General features: G+C 44.2%; 1 protein-coding gene across 1 annotated transcript in view; it reads right to left on the reverse strand.

The window, feature by feature from the left end:
• Window positions 1–216: 216 nt before the first annotated feature.
• KIAA2012 (KIAA2012 ortholog) overlaps window positions 217–13,764 on the reverse strand; it is a 111,623-nt gene continuing 98,075 nt past the window's right edge. The window contains 8 exon segments of the mRNA XM_060015593.1: window positions 217–355; window positions 2,236–2,455; window positions 3,279–3,448; window positions 4,093–4,265; window positions 6,359–6,625; window positions 6,672–6,736; window positions 8,236–8,350; window positions 13,353–13,518. Of these exon segments, the coding sequence (XP_059871576.1) occupies window positions 217–355; window positions 2,236–2,455; window positions 3,279–3,448; window positions 4,093–4,265; window positions 6,359–6,625; window positions 6,672–6,736; window positions 8,236–8,350; window positions 13,353–13,518 (1,315 nt within the window).

Genomic DNA, 13,764 nt, shown 5'->3' on the forward strand with positions numbered 1-13,764 from the left:
CAGAGAACATAAAGGATTTAGGTGTGTGACAAGTTTGACTGGGTTGAGTAAGGTTTGGGTGGTGGGGAGGGAGGGCCTAGAGTGAAGTGAAGGGTGGGGTGAGGTGAGGTGAACCAGATGAAACGGAGCTAACTGAGCTCAGGATGGAACTTCATTACAGAAGCAAGTTACTCGTCTTCTGTCACCACCTCCTAACTTTTTAGTTTTCTTCTAGTCTTAAGGTCTTGGTATTTGTAGGAACTGGAAGTAAGAGTAGACCCATGGTCTGGAAATGTTCTGTGTCCACTGTAGGCCATTGGCTTCCTTACAGAGTTCTTGGTGGAAATGAAGATGTTTCTTCAAAGCAGCTTTTTGCCTGAGGAAACAACCCCACCCGCAATCACAATACTGATTAAGCATCCTAGAAATTGTCCTTGTAAGCTCGTGGAAGAATTTTGGATTTCAGTCATCATCAGTTAGACTTGGGGCTACTGATCTTGCATTTTAGTGGAAGATCATACTCTGTTCATTTAGTGACTTTACATATGAGGTTTAGAGTATCATGATCCTCCTACTAGGAAAGTAAAAGGAAAGGTGTAACAGTTCTTAAATTTGTATTGCTGGAAGGGACTTCCTTGTTTTGGAGATGAAGAAACAGGCCAGAGAAGTTAAATGTACCTGGGCCAATGTCACACAAGTGAAGACGAAATCAAGCTAGTTGGCATCAAGTTCTCCTAACCCTTGCTGGAATGAGGCTCTTTCACACCCCTCATATACCCCTTTAATTACTTGGTTTTTTGCTTTCACCTACTTGGATTAGTGTTGCAAAATTGCTCAACTTCCCCTCGTACTACTTGCCAGTTTTCCTTTTGTGGAAAACTGCAACTCCAGTAGCTTGCTGTTGGTTTCAATAGTTATGAACCCAACCCTACTGCTATGATACATGGAGCACGTAATTTTGAAATTGAATCAAGACTTCCCTAATGATCTGTTTTGTAATTCGCGTAACAGCTGAGGAATGTTTCAGGAGAGGAACAACTCAAGGTTAGGTGGAAAACCTTGAAATAGAGTTGTTCTGGCTTCCTTCTTTTTCTGGTCCCCTAAAGAGTATTTATTAGCTCAGATTAAGCTTAAGTTTTAGAAAATTACTTTCAAGGGGTAAATTGTTTACAGTTAAGATTGGAATTGTGGTTTTCTGTGTTGGGCTTCTTTACCCTTCACTTTTAATGGTTCTAAAGGGGGATGACTCTTGCCTTTACTAAGAGGGGAAATTTATGATATAGCCACTACGGAGGACCTGGTTTTTAAAGAGTCAACTGAAACCACTTTACTCAAGAGATTCTATTAGCAGAAAGATGCAGTGATCATAACTATTGCAAGAGAACAAAGGGGGAAATGCTGTTGGCCCCTGATGGCTGATTCTGGGCTATTTCTCCTAACAAGGCCTACCTCTCTGACTTCATCTGGAATATTCTTTGTGCCTTGTTCACTTCATTCCAGCCATGCTTTCTTTCTTTTATTCTTCCACCATGCCAGCCTCATTCCTTTCTTTGAACTTTTGCACTTGCTGTTTACCTACTGGAATATTTTTCTTCCAGATGTTTATGTGGCTAACTCGTTGTCATTCAGGTTTCACCTTATGTATCACCTCTTCTAAGGTGTTACCCTGGCCGATCCGTCTGAACCAAACCTCCTGCAATCCTATCACATCTTTAAAGAATTTCTGAATAGCATTTATTGCCAGCTTAAAAAATCTTTGTTTAGAGTCTGTCTCCCCACCCCCACCCCTAGAATGTAAATGCCGTGGGAGAAGAGACATCTGTCTTGTTTACTCCTGAATTCCCAGTGTCCAGAATAGTGTTTGGCACATAATAGGTACCCAATAAATACTTACTGAGAAAGGTACTGGTTCAGGACCAGGGAGTCTTAGATCTCATCCTGGTACTGCCCCTAAGTCACTGTTAGCCCTAATCAAGATCCTTCTCTCTGGGACTTGGTTTTCTCATCTGTGAACCAGAGGGCTGAGATAGATGATCTGTAAACTCCCTTCTAGCTTCCATATGAGTTCTTTAAGCCACCAAGAAATTCTGTGACCTTTGCAGCAGGAGAATCTCTATTTTTTAGTCCTTCCAAACCATGCTATGGGAAGTGGGAAAACTTCACGTGCCCAAAGGCAGTGCAAAGCTAGTACTAGTAGCAGGCAGTCAAGCCTTTGAACAATCCCACTACTGCAACTGTTGCCCAAATAGCAAACACCTGGCTTGTTCCTGGACTTGTTTCATGGCTTCCTCCAGAGCCAGCCTTGCTGCTTCCTCTTCCTTTCGCCGTCTGTCCTCTGCTTCCAGCCGAGCCTTCTCTTCTGCTTCCTGTTTCCACTGCTGATACTCCAGCCGTTCTTCTTCAGCCATTTCCATCAGGCGCTTTTGTTCTTCTGCTAACTGCATTTCCAATTCCTTCTGCCTTTGCTTCTCTGCCTCTGCAGAACAGAAAGGCAGGTAGGCTCAGCAGGGGTCTCATTATTGGGGAAAACAACTCTCTGATCTGACTCTCAAGTCTGTGATTCCCAGGGACTCCCAATGAGATATTCTGTAGCTTACCTGACAGCAGGTTGCCAGATCCTCTGTGGGGATAACCTTGGGTTAACTTACTAACTTAAGAGCCCTTTATCAAGCACCTACTATGTGCAGTGCACTGTGTGCAATGAATACAAAACCTTGGGGAAGAAGTTTCCAGAGCCTGGTACGTTCATGGGTGGTATGCAGATGGGTTGGGGACAGGTGTCACAGCAGGGTCTGGAGAAACTTGGTGCTTACTCAGCTGGACTGACCAGTCTACAGAGTGTCATCTGTTAAAGTGCTTTCCTATTCCTCAAACGTGAGGCTGTAGAGATTCCACACATCACCTGAAAGGCTGCCCTGAAGCTATCCAGATGTTTGACTGTTTCCATCTGCTAGGGAAGGACGCAAGGAGCCAGGGCTATGTCTCCAATTTAGGCAGCTTCTGAGCAATGCTGGAAGGGCAATGAGAGGGGCAGGGTCCCACTTCAGGAGATTACTGAATTGGGAGTGGGACCCAAAAGTCATTTCCACAAATGAGTCTTTCTTGTTTTGATCTAATAACTCACTAGAGTCACACATATTAAATCACTTTGAAAAAAATCAGCTTATCCATTTAGAGTGCTTCACACTGAGACCTAGGATAGGAATAACTCTGGGGAGAGTCAAATGAACACCCACAGTGGGATAAATATACTTCTGTCCCAGATAGATGGGCGTTGCAGAGAGCTGAGTCCCCCTCACCAGCCTTCTTGGCTTCCTCCCGCTGCTTCTTTCTCTGCAGTTCCTGCAGCTTCCTCCAGAACTCCTGTTGCTGCCGAGCTCTCTCTTGGACCATTTGCAACTGGAGCCACTGCTCTTTCTCCTCCTTCTCCTGCCTCTGCTGTTCTTCCTCGAGTGTCTGTTTCCTAAAGCTGAGAAAACCCACAAATTGGTCAGGGAAATGGCAGAAAACACTGTCCTTTTAGGACACGCCGTGCCTCTGATGGAGGCTTTGCAGGCTGCAGGCCACACGGAGCGTCCCATTCAGAGGAGACTCGTTTTCTAAGGGAAGCCTAGCTGAAGAGCAGAAGCAAGAACACAACAGGCCTGGAACTAGAAGCCTGGAAGTTTCAACACAGCTCTGTGCTCTGGCGCGGGAGCCTAAGTTCCCAGAGCCTCATTTTCCATTCTTATCAAATGGATTTTGAAATTCCTGTCTCACAGTGTTGTTGTGAAGATTAAATGAGCCCAGAGGCCTATGGAAGAGCCTAACACAATGCAGACACATGTGGCAAGAGGCGCAACAAATGTTTGCTGGACTGGATCTCAAAGCCCTCCTGGGAAGATCCTGTGAACATCTGTCTGGAGTAACCCTAATGGTTTAAGACACCACATCTTATCTTTGGTCCAGATTGTCCCTGGGATAACCAGGATAGTGAAAAACGAGACGTGCTGTTTTACTTCAGGGCATGAGCCTCAGAACCAGCTTTACCCCTAGTGGAAGTCAACCCTTGCCTTATCTTCTGCTTCCTATCGTGGCCGTGGCCGCCGTGGCCGCCGTGGCTGCCCTACCCACCGGATCTCCTGCGCGCGGTTCCGCGGCTCCAGCTCCTCCTTCATCTTCTCTGCCCGCTCCAGCTGCTCCTGCTGCCTTCTCTTCCTCTCCATCTCCAGCCGTCTCATCTTGGCCCTCTCTGCTCGCAGCCTGGCCCAGGAAGCTTTCTCTGGCTCCCTCTTAGCGAGGAGGGCCTAAGGAACCAGAGTGTTCTTAGTGCAAGGGACGTACGCTAATCACGGGGACCTTGTATCGGCAGCGAGCCATCCTCCACCCACGGGATGTTGCCTCTAATTAGAGATTAGGTGGTTTCCACACTCTGACCACAGCTGTATAAAATCTGCCACCACTGGCCTGGGCTCTGGGATCTGATCGACCTGGATCTAAGTCTCTCTCTTACTTGCTTCAGAATTTGGGGATAACTTAATTTCTCGGATATTGTCTTCCGTTTAGCTGGCTGTTACCAGAATTAACTGAAATAGTGAAAGAGACAACATAATGTCTGGTACATCGTTTGTCTAGATGCACGTTATAATCACCCAAGGAGCTTTTAAAAAGTACTCGAGGCCAAAAGCCCCACCCAGACCAATTAAATGAGAATACCTAGGTGGGAGGCCTTGGTGGGTTTTCAAAAATTTAATTTAATTGTTTTGGCCACGCCACAGGGCTTGTGGGATCTTAGTTCACCCACCAGGGATTGAACCCAGACCCGGCAGTAGAAGCTCGGAGTCCTAACCACTGGACTGCCAGGGAACTCCTTTTTTTAATATACTTTTTTCTTGGTGGTTTAAAAAACATATTCCAGTGATTCTAACGTGAAGCCAGGGCTCAGAACCACAGGTTCTAGATAAAGGCTGTTTTAGGGGCAGACTTAGGTGTAGATGTGTCAAACTCATATTTAATCCTATGCAAATCCCCTTTTTCAATGAAACGTTCTCTTAGTTTCTGTGAAGAGCATCTTAGCTTTCTTTTTCTTCCTGATGCCTCCTCCTCAGTCAGAAATATCCTCATGAGGGGAACCTTGAATGGCAGCTCTTCCATGGGCACTCTGTGTATCCAACTTGGGGTGGATACTTCCTTGCTTTTTAGCCTTTACTGAGGCAGCATGGTACTGTGGATTGACAATAAATCTATATAAGTCTATAGCAGGCTCAGAAAAGTTCTGCCCACAGCTTAAAATTTTCATCTGCTGTATAAAGCAGAATCCTATAGTCTAGGCAGCTGGGAAGATTGAGAACTAGTAAGGAAAAATCTTTCTGAAATCCTTTTTGGAAGACCACAGGCTGTAAAATAAATAAATACACAATAATTTGAAATAGTGACAAGAGCTCTGATTTTGGAGTCGAAAGATCTAAGTCTTGGCTCTACCACTTGATGGTTGTGTAACTTCTGGCAACACATCTAACTCTTTTAAGCCTCAGCTTCTAGGTCTGTAAAACGGGACGAATCATACCTGGGTCACAGGTGTGGCTGTAAAGATTAAATGAAATTCAGCAGAGTTGTACCATATTTGCATGTAACTTATGCGAGTTTAACCATAGTGGTTTAGCTGTGGGTACGTTTGCAGTGTTTAAAGAAAAGGGAGATAGATGTGTGTGTATAAGTTACCCATGGCCCAGAGGTGTGCCGCAGAAAAGCAGATTAGGAATGGAGGAATTTCTGCAGCTTTTGAGAGGCAAGCAATACAGGAACTCCAGGCCAAGTCAAGAATATGTGCTTGGGGCTTCCCTGGTGGCGCAGTGGTTGAGAGTCCGCCTGCCGATGCAGGGGACATGGGTTCGTGCCCCGGTCCGGGAAGATCCCACATGCCCGGAGCGGCTGGGCCCGTGAGCTATGGCCGCTGAGCCTGCGCGTCCAGAGCCTGTGCTCTGAAGTGGGAGAGGCCACAACAGTGAGAGGCCCGTGTACAGCAAAAAAAAAAAAAAAAAAAAAAGAATATGTGCTTGGCTCTGAGGCCCGAATTCACCTTTCCTTGTAACTGTGAGGCCTGTACCTCTCACAAATGGGTGCTGTGCCAACTTTCTGCTCTTTAAGGGTGGGTACCTGCCCTAGTAGTTTGAGAGCCTCACAGAATACATCATTTCAGAGGGGCTTTGCCACCCTGTGTCTTTGATCAGATCTGGCTTCTTAAAGGGTCAGAAGGTACCAAAGTAGAACAAATAAAGCCACTATGTAGTAGAGCTGTTTCAGTAACTGCAATGTAATTCAGGGCAGTTTTTCCCACCTCTGCAGTTGCACCAGTGAGGACTGAAATCCCTCTGGCCAAGGTGAGAATATTGGACCCTACCTTGGAAAGGTCCTTATGGCTTCCCTCTTCTTCAGATTCCATGTTTCCAGGGACAGTTGCAGTCTGGGTGGGCGATGACCTTCCAACTATAGAAACTTGGCTCTCAGGGGCATCAAATTTGGAAGAAAGCCAAGGGTCCTCTACAACAGAGCCTGAAGGAAAGAAACTTCCATCTGAGGTGTCTTTAGTTTTCTTAGAGTTAATGACATCAGGCCCACTCAGCTCTGCTACTATTTCCAGATTCCTTCTGTGTCTTTTTCCTTTTGACTCCAGGTTTTTTTTCTTTGGGAATTAGCTCTAATTTCTTTTTGACTCCAGGTTTTTTTTCTTTGGGAATTAGCTCTGATTTCTTTTCAGCCTTTGATTCCTTTGACTTTCCTGGGAGAGAACAATGCAGGATAGAGACATAGCTAATAAATGTGATCTCTGCGTCCTTTCCAGTAACTTTAAAACTTCCGTGTGCAATGGAATCACCTGGGTGCAGATTCCTGAGCCACACCCCAGAGTCTGATTCTGTAGGAATCTGCGTTTTAACAACCACTCCAAGCGTTTTGAGAAGGGTAGTCCATAGACTACCCTTTGAGAAACTGCCTTATCCTACTTGGATCAACTGTAATTCAGCAGTCTTGCTACTAAAGAACTTCTGATACACCCTGACCTATGGTGGGGGTAAGACTCTCTGGAGGGAAGACCTATAGGTACAGCTGGAAAGTCATGCCTCAGGAGTCTAGCTTGAGGTTGCAGCTTTGTAACCTGGTAAAGTTTAAACCTTCCATACTCTTAAGGCCTTTTCCTCAATTCTCCTCTGGGGCCACAAGTATTTCCTTCCCCAGTCCTGCCAATGCTACCTAAGTTACGGGCGACAACGATGTAAATTCAGCAAGACTTTAAAAAGCAAACCACAAAACTAGATCTGGATGAACAACAAGGTCCTACTGTAGAGCATAGGGAACTATATTCAATGTCCTGGGATAAGCCATAATGGAAAAGAATATAAAAAAAGAATGTATGTGCAGAACTGAGTCACTTTGCTGTACAGCAGAGATTGGCACAGCATTGTAAATCAACTACACTTCGATTTAAAAAAAAAAAGATCTGATCCAGGTAACTATCCAATGTCATCCTTTTTGACAGCCTTTGATTTATTTCAAGGGTCATCATATGGCCGGGAAAGAATGAGTGTAGGTTTTAGGTTACAGAAGGTCCTTAGAACACAACATTGTAAATCAACTCTACTCCAATAAAAATTAATTAAAAAGAAACAAAGAAAAGAAAGTCCCCAGAAGCATACGAACCTGAATTCCTTGTGAGGTGCAACACAAGGAACCAAGAAGAAAAATGACAGCTGGAGTAACCATTCAGAGCATGTTGCAACCTTCCCCTTCCCAAATGCTCTCACGGACCAATTCTCAGATGACATATTTATTATTCACAGAGGCAGTGTTTGAGAGTTATGAGTTTGGAATCAAATGACAGGTCCAGACCCTGGGTCCACCACTTTACCTGTTTGATCTGTTTGATGTTATGCAAGTCACCCAGCCTCTCCACGTGATATAATAATAGCGCTTACTTTATGGAGCTGTGGTGGGGATTTCATGACGTCATAAATGCAGAGCTCCTAATTCAGTGGGTATTCATTTAATAGGTGTTAGTGTTATTATTGTATTTTCTCTCTTGGTGATTATAGGTCTCTAGAGTCCCCTGGTTTCCTCTATCCTTATCTCCCAAGATATTGACATGAAGTAAGGCTGCAACACCATCTCAGCTGTGGTAGTCAAGGAGACTCAACACAGATCGTTTGTCCCATAGGATCCATGCTGATTCTCCATGGCACCTCCTGGCTACCATTAGGTGTGTTCTCCTGGATGGTCCCTTACCAACAGCAGCCTCTGCTTCCCCACGGAGCTTTCCTTCTCTCTCCCTCTTGGGTGCCTTGGACTTATCTGTCTTGGTTCTTCTCTTTCTCTTGGCTTTGTCAATGAACTCCATCTCCTAAAGGTGAAAAATTAAGGAAAGGGAACATGATATATGTAGAAAGCAAAGAAAAAAAAAACCATCAAAGGGAGATTATGTTGGGAATTCCCTGACAGTCTAGTGGTTAGGGCTCGGCGTTTTCACTGCCGGGGCCTGGGTTCAATCCCTGGTCAGGGAACTAAGATCCCTCAGGCCCTGTGGCATGGCCAAAAAACAAACAGGACTCCCCTGGTGGCGCAGTGGTTAAGAATCCGCCTGCCAATGCAGGGGACATGGGTTCGATCCTCAGTCTGGGAAGATCCCACATGCCATGGAGCAACTAAGCCCGTGTGCCACAACTACTGAACCTGCGCTCTAGAGCCCGCAAGCCACAACTACTGAGCCCATGTGCCACAACTACTGAAGCCCATGTGCCTAGAGCCTGTGCTCCACAACAAGAGAAGGCACCGCAATGAGAAGCCCACGTACTGCAACAAAGAGTAGCCCCCGCTCGCCACAACTAGAGAAAAGTCCACGTGCAGCAATGAAGACCCAACACAGCCAAAAATAAATAAATAAATTTATAAAACAAACAAACAGAAACAAAAAACAAAAGAAAACGGAGATTATGTTGAACAAGACAGAATGGCTTAGAATGGAATTCATATGGGTTCCATATGAAGCAGAAGAGTGATATTTATTTATTTATTTTAAATTTTATTTATTTATTATGTATTTATTTTTGTCTGTGTTGGGTCTTCTTTGCTGCATGTGGGCTTTCTCTATTTGCGGCAAGTGGGAATGGGCTTCTCATTGTGGTGGTTTCTCTTGTGGAGCACGGGCTCTAGGCGTGCAGGCTCAGTAGTTGTGGCACATGGGCTCTACAGCACAGGCTCAGTAGTTGTGGCACATGGGCTTAGTTTCTCCACGACATGTGGGATCTTCCCAGACCAGTGCTTGAACCCGTGTCCCCTTCATTGGCAGGCGGATTCTTAACCACTGTGCCACCAGGGAAGTCCCAAGAGTGATATTTAGAGAATGTGGAGCTTGTAGGAAGATCCTAAGGTTCAGCCTTTGATATAATTTCAGTTATAATTTCATAAAAAGAAAGAGAAATAGAATATACTTTATGATCTGCCCCCTTTTTTGTTTTCTTTTTCCTTTTTTGGCTGCACCGCACAGCTTGTGGGATTTTAGTTCCCTGACCAGGGATTGAACCCGGATCCATGGCAGTGAAAGCCCGAGTCTTAACCACTGGACCACCAGGGAATTCCCTGATCCCTTTTTTGATGCTAAACCATCATCTACAGAGCTGGACCAAAGTGAAGCATTTTTCACCTTTGATAGATTGCTGTTGCCACAATTAATGGTTAACTAGTTTAAATCAAATTAAAGCCAGCTCTATTCACTGCTGCATCATTTCCTAACTTTTGGGAAACTTCAAGCATATGACCACAGCCATGTCAGTCTTCACCTTTCCCCATGGGCTGAAACAATATAGAGTTTCTTCCTAAGAGAGGATGGCCACAACTACCCACTCGGTACCTGTGACGTTGTGACATAATAAGAAATATATATTTGGTCTTCGTCGCTAGCCTCTGACACAGAACTCCTAAAATTCTTGTACAGGCATACCTCAGAGATATTGTAGGTTTGGTTGCAGACAACTCCAATAATGTGAATACTGGAATATAGCAAGTCACATGAATATTTTTGTTTCCCAGGGCCTATGAAAGTTTTGTTTACTTATGTAGTCTATTAAGTGTGCAATAGTGTTACGTCTAAAAAAACAATGTACATACCTGAATTAAAAAATACTTTACTGTTAAAAAAATCATCTGAGCCTTCAATGGGTCATAATCTTTTCACGGTGGAGGGTCTTGTCTTGATGGCCGCTGACTGATCATGATGTTGGTTGCTGAAGGTTGCAGTGGCTGTAGAAATTTCTTAAAATAAGACAACAATGATGTTTGCCGCATTGATTGACATTTCCTTTCGTGAACGATTTCTCTGTAGCATGCAATGCTGTTTGGTAGCATTTTACCCACAGTAGAACTTTCAAAATTGGAGTCAATCCTCTCAAACCCTGCTGCTGCTTTATCAACTAAGTTTATGTAATATTCTAAATCCTTTGTCATTTCAACAATCTTCACAGCATCTTCACCAGGAGTAGATTTCAACTCAAGAAACCAGTTTTTTTGCTCTTCTAGTTCTCTTGCTATTTTGACCACATCTGCAGTTACTTCCTCCACTGAAGTCTTGAACCCCTTAAAGTCACCTATGAGGGTTGCAATCAGCTTCTTCCAAGCTCCTGTTAATATTGATGTTTTGACTTCTTTCCATGACTCACAAATGTTCCTTTGTTTTTTGGCTGTGCCTTGCAGCTTGCAGGATCTTAGTTCCCCAACCGGGGATTGAACCCGGACTACAGCAGTGAAAGCGCTGAGTCCTAACCACTGGACCATCAGAGAATTCCTCACAAATGTTCTTAATGGCATCTAGAATGGTGAATCCTTTCCAGATGGTTCTTGATTTTGCCCAGATCCATCAGAGGAATCACTAGATATGGCAGCTAGAGTCTTATGAGATGTATTTCTCAAAAAAATAACACTTGAAAGTTGAAATGACTCCTTGACATGTGGGCTGCAGAATGTTGTGTTAGCAGACATGAAAACAACATTAATTTTGTACATCTCCATCAGCGCTCTTGGGTGACCAGGTGCATTGTCAATGAGCGGTAATATTTTGAAAGGAATCTTCTTTTCTGAGCAGTAGATCTCAACAGTGGGCTTAAAATACTCAGTAAACCGTGTTGCTAACAGATATGCTGTCATCCAGGCTTTGTTGTTCCATATACAGAGCACAGGCAGAATAGATTTAGCATCATTCTTAAGGGCCCTAGGATTTTTGGAATGGTAAATGAGCATTGACCTCAACTTCAAGTCACCAGCTGCATTAGCCCCTAATATTCAGCCTGTCCTTTGAAGCTTTGAAGCCAGGCACCGACTTCTCTCTAGCTCTGAAAGTCCTAGATGGCATCTTCTTTCAGCATAAGGCTGTTTCATCTACATTGAAAATCTGTGGTTTAGTGTGGCCACCTTGGTTAATTATCGTAGCTAGATCTCCTGGATAACTTGCTGCAGGCTTCTGCCTCAGCACCTGCTGCTTCACCTTGCACTTTTGTTATGGAGACGGCTTCATGCCTTAAACCTCAAGAACTAACCTTTGCTCGCTTCAAAGTCTTCTGCAGCTTCCTCACCTCTCTCAGCCTTCATAGAATTGAAGAGAGTTAGGACCTTGCTCTGGATTAGGTTTTGGCTTAAGGGAATGTTGTGGCTGGTTTGATCTTCCATCAAGACTACTCCAACTTTCTCCGTATCAGCAATAAGGCTGTTTTGTTTTCTTACCATTCATGTGTTCGCTGGAGTAGCAGTTTTAACTTCCTTCAAAAACCTTTCCTTTGCATTCACAACCTGGCTAACGGTTTGGTGCAAAAGGCGTAGCTTTTCGGTCTCTCTCAGCTTTCCACATGCCTTCCTCACTAAGCTTAATCATTTCTAGTTTCTGATTTAAAGTGGGAGACGTGAAACATTTCCTTTTACTTGAACACTTCGAGGCCATTGTAGGATTACTAACTGGCCTGATTTCAGTATTGTTGTGTCTCAGGGAATAGGGAGGCTTGAGGAAAGGAAGAGAGGGAATGGCTGATCCGTGGAGCAGTCAGAACACGTATTTATTGATTAGGTTCACCATCTCATATGGGCATGGCTCATGGTGCTCCAAAACAATTAAAATGGTAACATCAAAGATCACCATAACAAATATAATAATAATGGAAAAACTTGAAATGTTGTGAGAATTACCCAAATGTGACACAGAGGCACAAAGTGAGCCAATGCTGTTGGAAAAGTGGTGCTGATAGACTTGCTTGAAGCAGGCTGCCACAGACCTTCAATCTGTAAAAACACATTTATCTGTGAAGTGCAATAAAGTGAAACATAATAAAATGAGAGGTATGCCTCTCATTTCTGGAGCATAAACAGGAAAGGAGTGTCTTTTGTTATTCATTAACAAGCCCCTTTCAACCACACCTGAGCTTCCGTTAATGGAGTTATTTTGGAAGGCCCCTAAGGAGGGGGAACCAACCACAGGATTAGAAGGTTGGACCTTTCAGCCCCCTGCCCTTCCCGCCACCTCAGAGGAGGGGAGAAGGGCTGGAAGTTGCATTAATCACCATTTGCCAGTGATTTAATCAACCATGCTTATGTAATGAAGCCTCCATAAAAGCCCTAACCAAGGAGTTCAGATTGCTTCAGGGTTGGTGAACACATCTATGTAGTAGGAGGGTGGCACACCCCCAGCTCCATGGGGACAGGAACTCCTGTGCTTGGAACCCTTCTGGGCCTTGCCCTGTGTATCTCTTCATCTGGGTGTTCATATGTATCCTTTAAAATATCCTTCGTAATAAATCTAAACTAGTAAATGAATGTTTCCTGAGTTTTGTGAGCTGTTCTAGCAAATTATTGAACATGAGGATGGGTTTTAGGAACCCCTTATTCTATAGATTGTTGGTCAGAAGTACAGGTGACAACCTGGGACTTGTGATTGGTGTCTTAAGTGGAGCAGGCATGTGGGACTGAGCCCTTAACCTGTGGGGTCTGTGCTAACTCTGGGTAGCTGGTGTCAGAGTTGAATTGTAGGACACCCGGTTGGCGTCTAGAGAGCTGGAGAATTGGTTGATGTGGGAAAATCCTTCACACATGTGGTGTCAGAAGTGATGTGAGTATAGGAAAACTGAGTTTCCTTTTAGTACCTTAGTAGAAATTAGAAATGGGTACCCCATCCTTCAGAAGAATGCAACCCAATACTGAGGTGCAGGGCATGGTGAGTGGACCACAGAGTGGATTTCAGCTCCCACTTTTTCCCTTTGCAGGTGCCCTTGTATAGTAAGCAATCTATACAACTGTACATGGCAGCCCTGATGGGAGCACCTTCCAGGTAGGGTTCTGGACCAAGCTCCTACCTAAGTGTTTACACTCACATGACTGATGTTGGTTGGTGTCTGCTGGTTGAACAGTCTTGGTTCAGTCTTCCCTTCTTCTCCTCTTGGAAGAAGAGATGTATCTATAGGATCCAGCCCCTCTGGGGAGTCAGGCCCATGTCCTGGGAGTCCTCTGTGTTGATGGTGCACATTATAATCTCTGCCCCTTTGAAAAAAGCAAAACAACAGGACCAAGCTAAAGAAGAACTCTGATGTATACACCACTATATGTAAAACAGATAAACAAGAAGGATTTGCTGTATAGCACAGGGAACTATATTCAGTATCTTGTAATAGCCTATAATGGAAAAGAACTGGAAAAAAAAAAGATACGTATTGTATAACTGAATCACGTGGCAGTACACCTGAAACACAATATTGTAAATCAACTATACTTCACAGAAAAAGAAAA

This window comes from Delphinus delphis, chromosome 7 (assembly GCF_949987515.2).
Source record: "Delphinus delphis chromosome 7, mDelDel1.2, whole genome shotgun sequence".
Taxonomy (NCBI): Eukaryota; Metazoa; Chordata; class Mammalia; order Artiodactyla; family Delphinidae; genus Delphinus; species Delphinus delphis.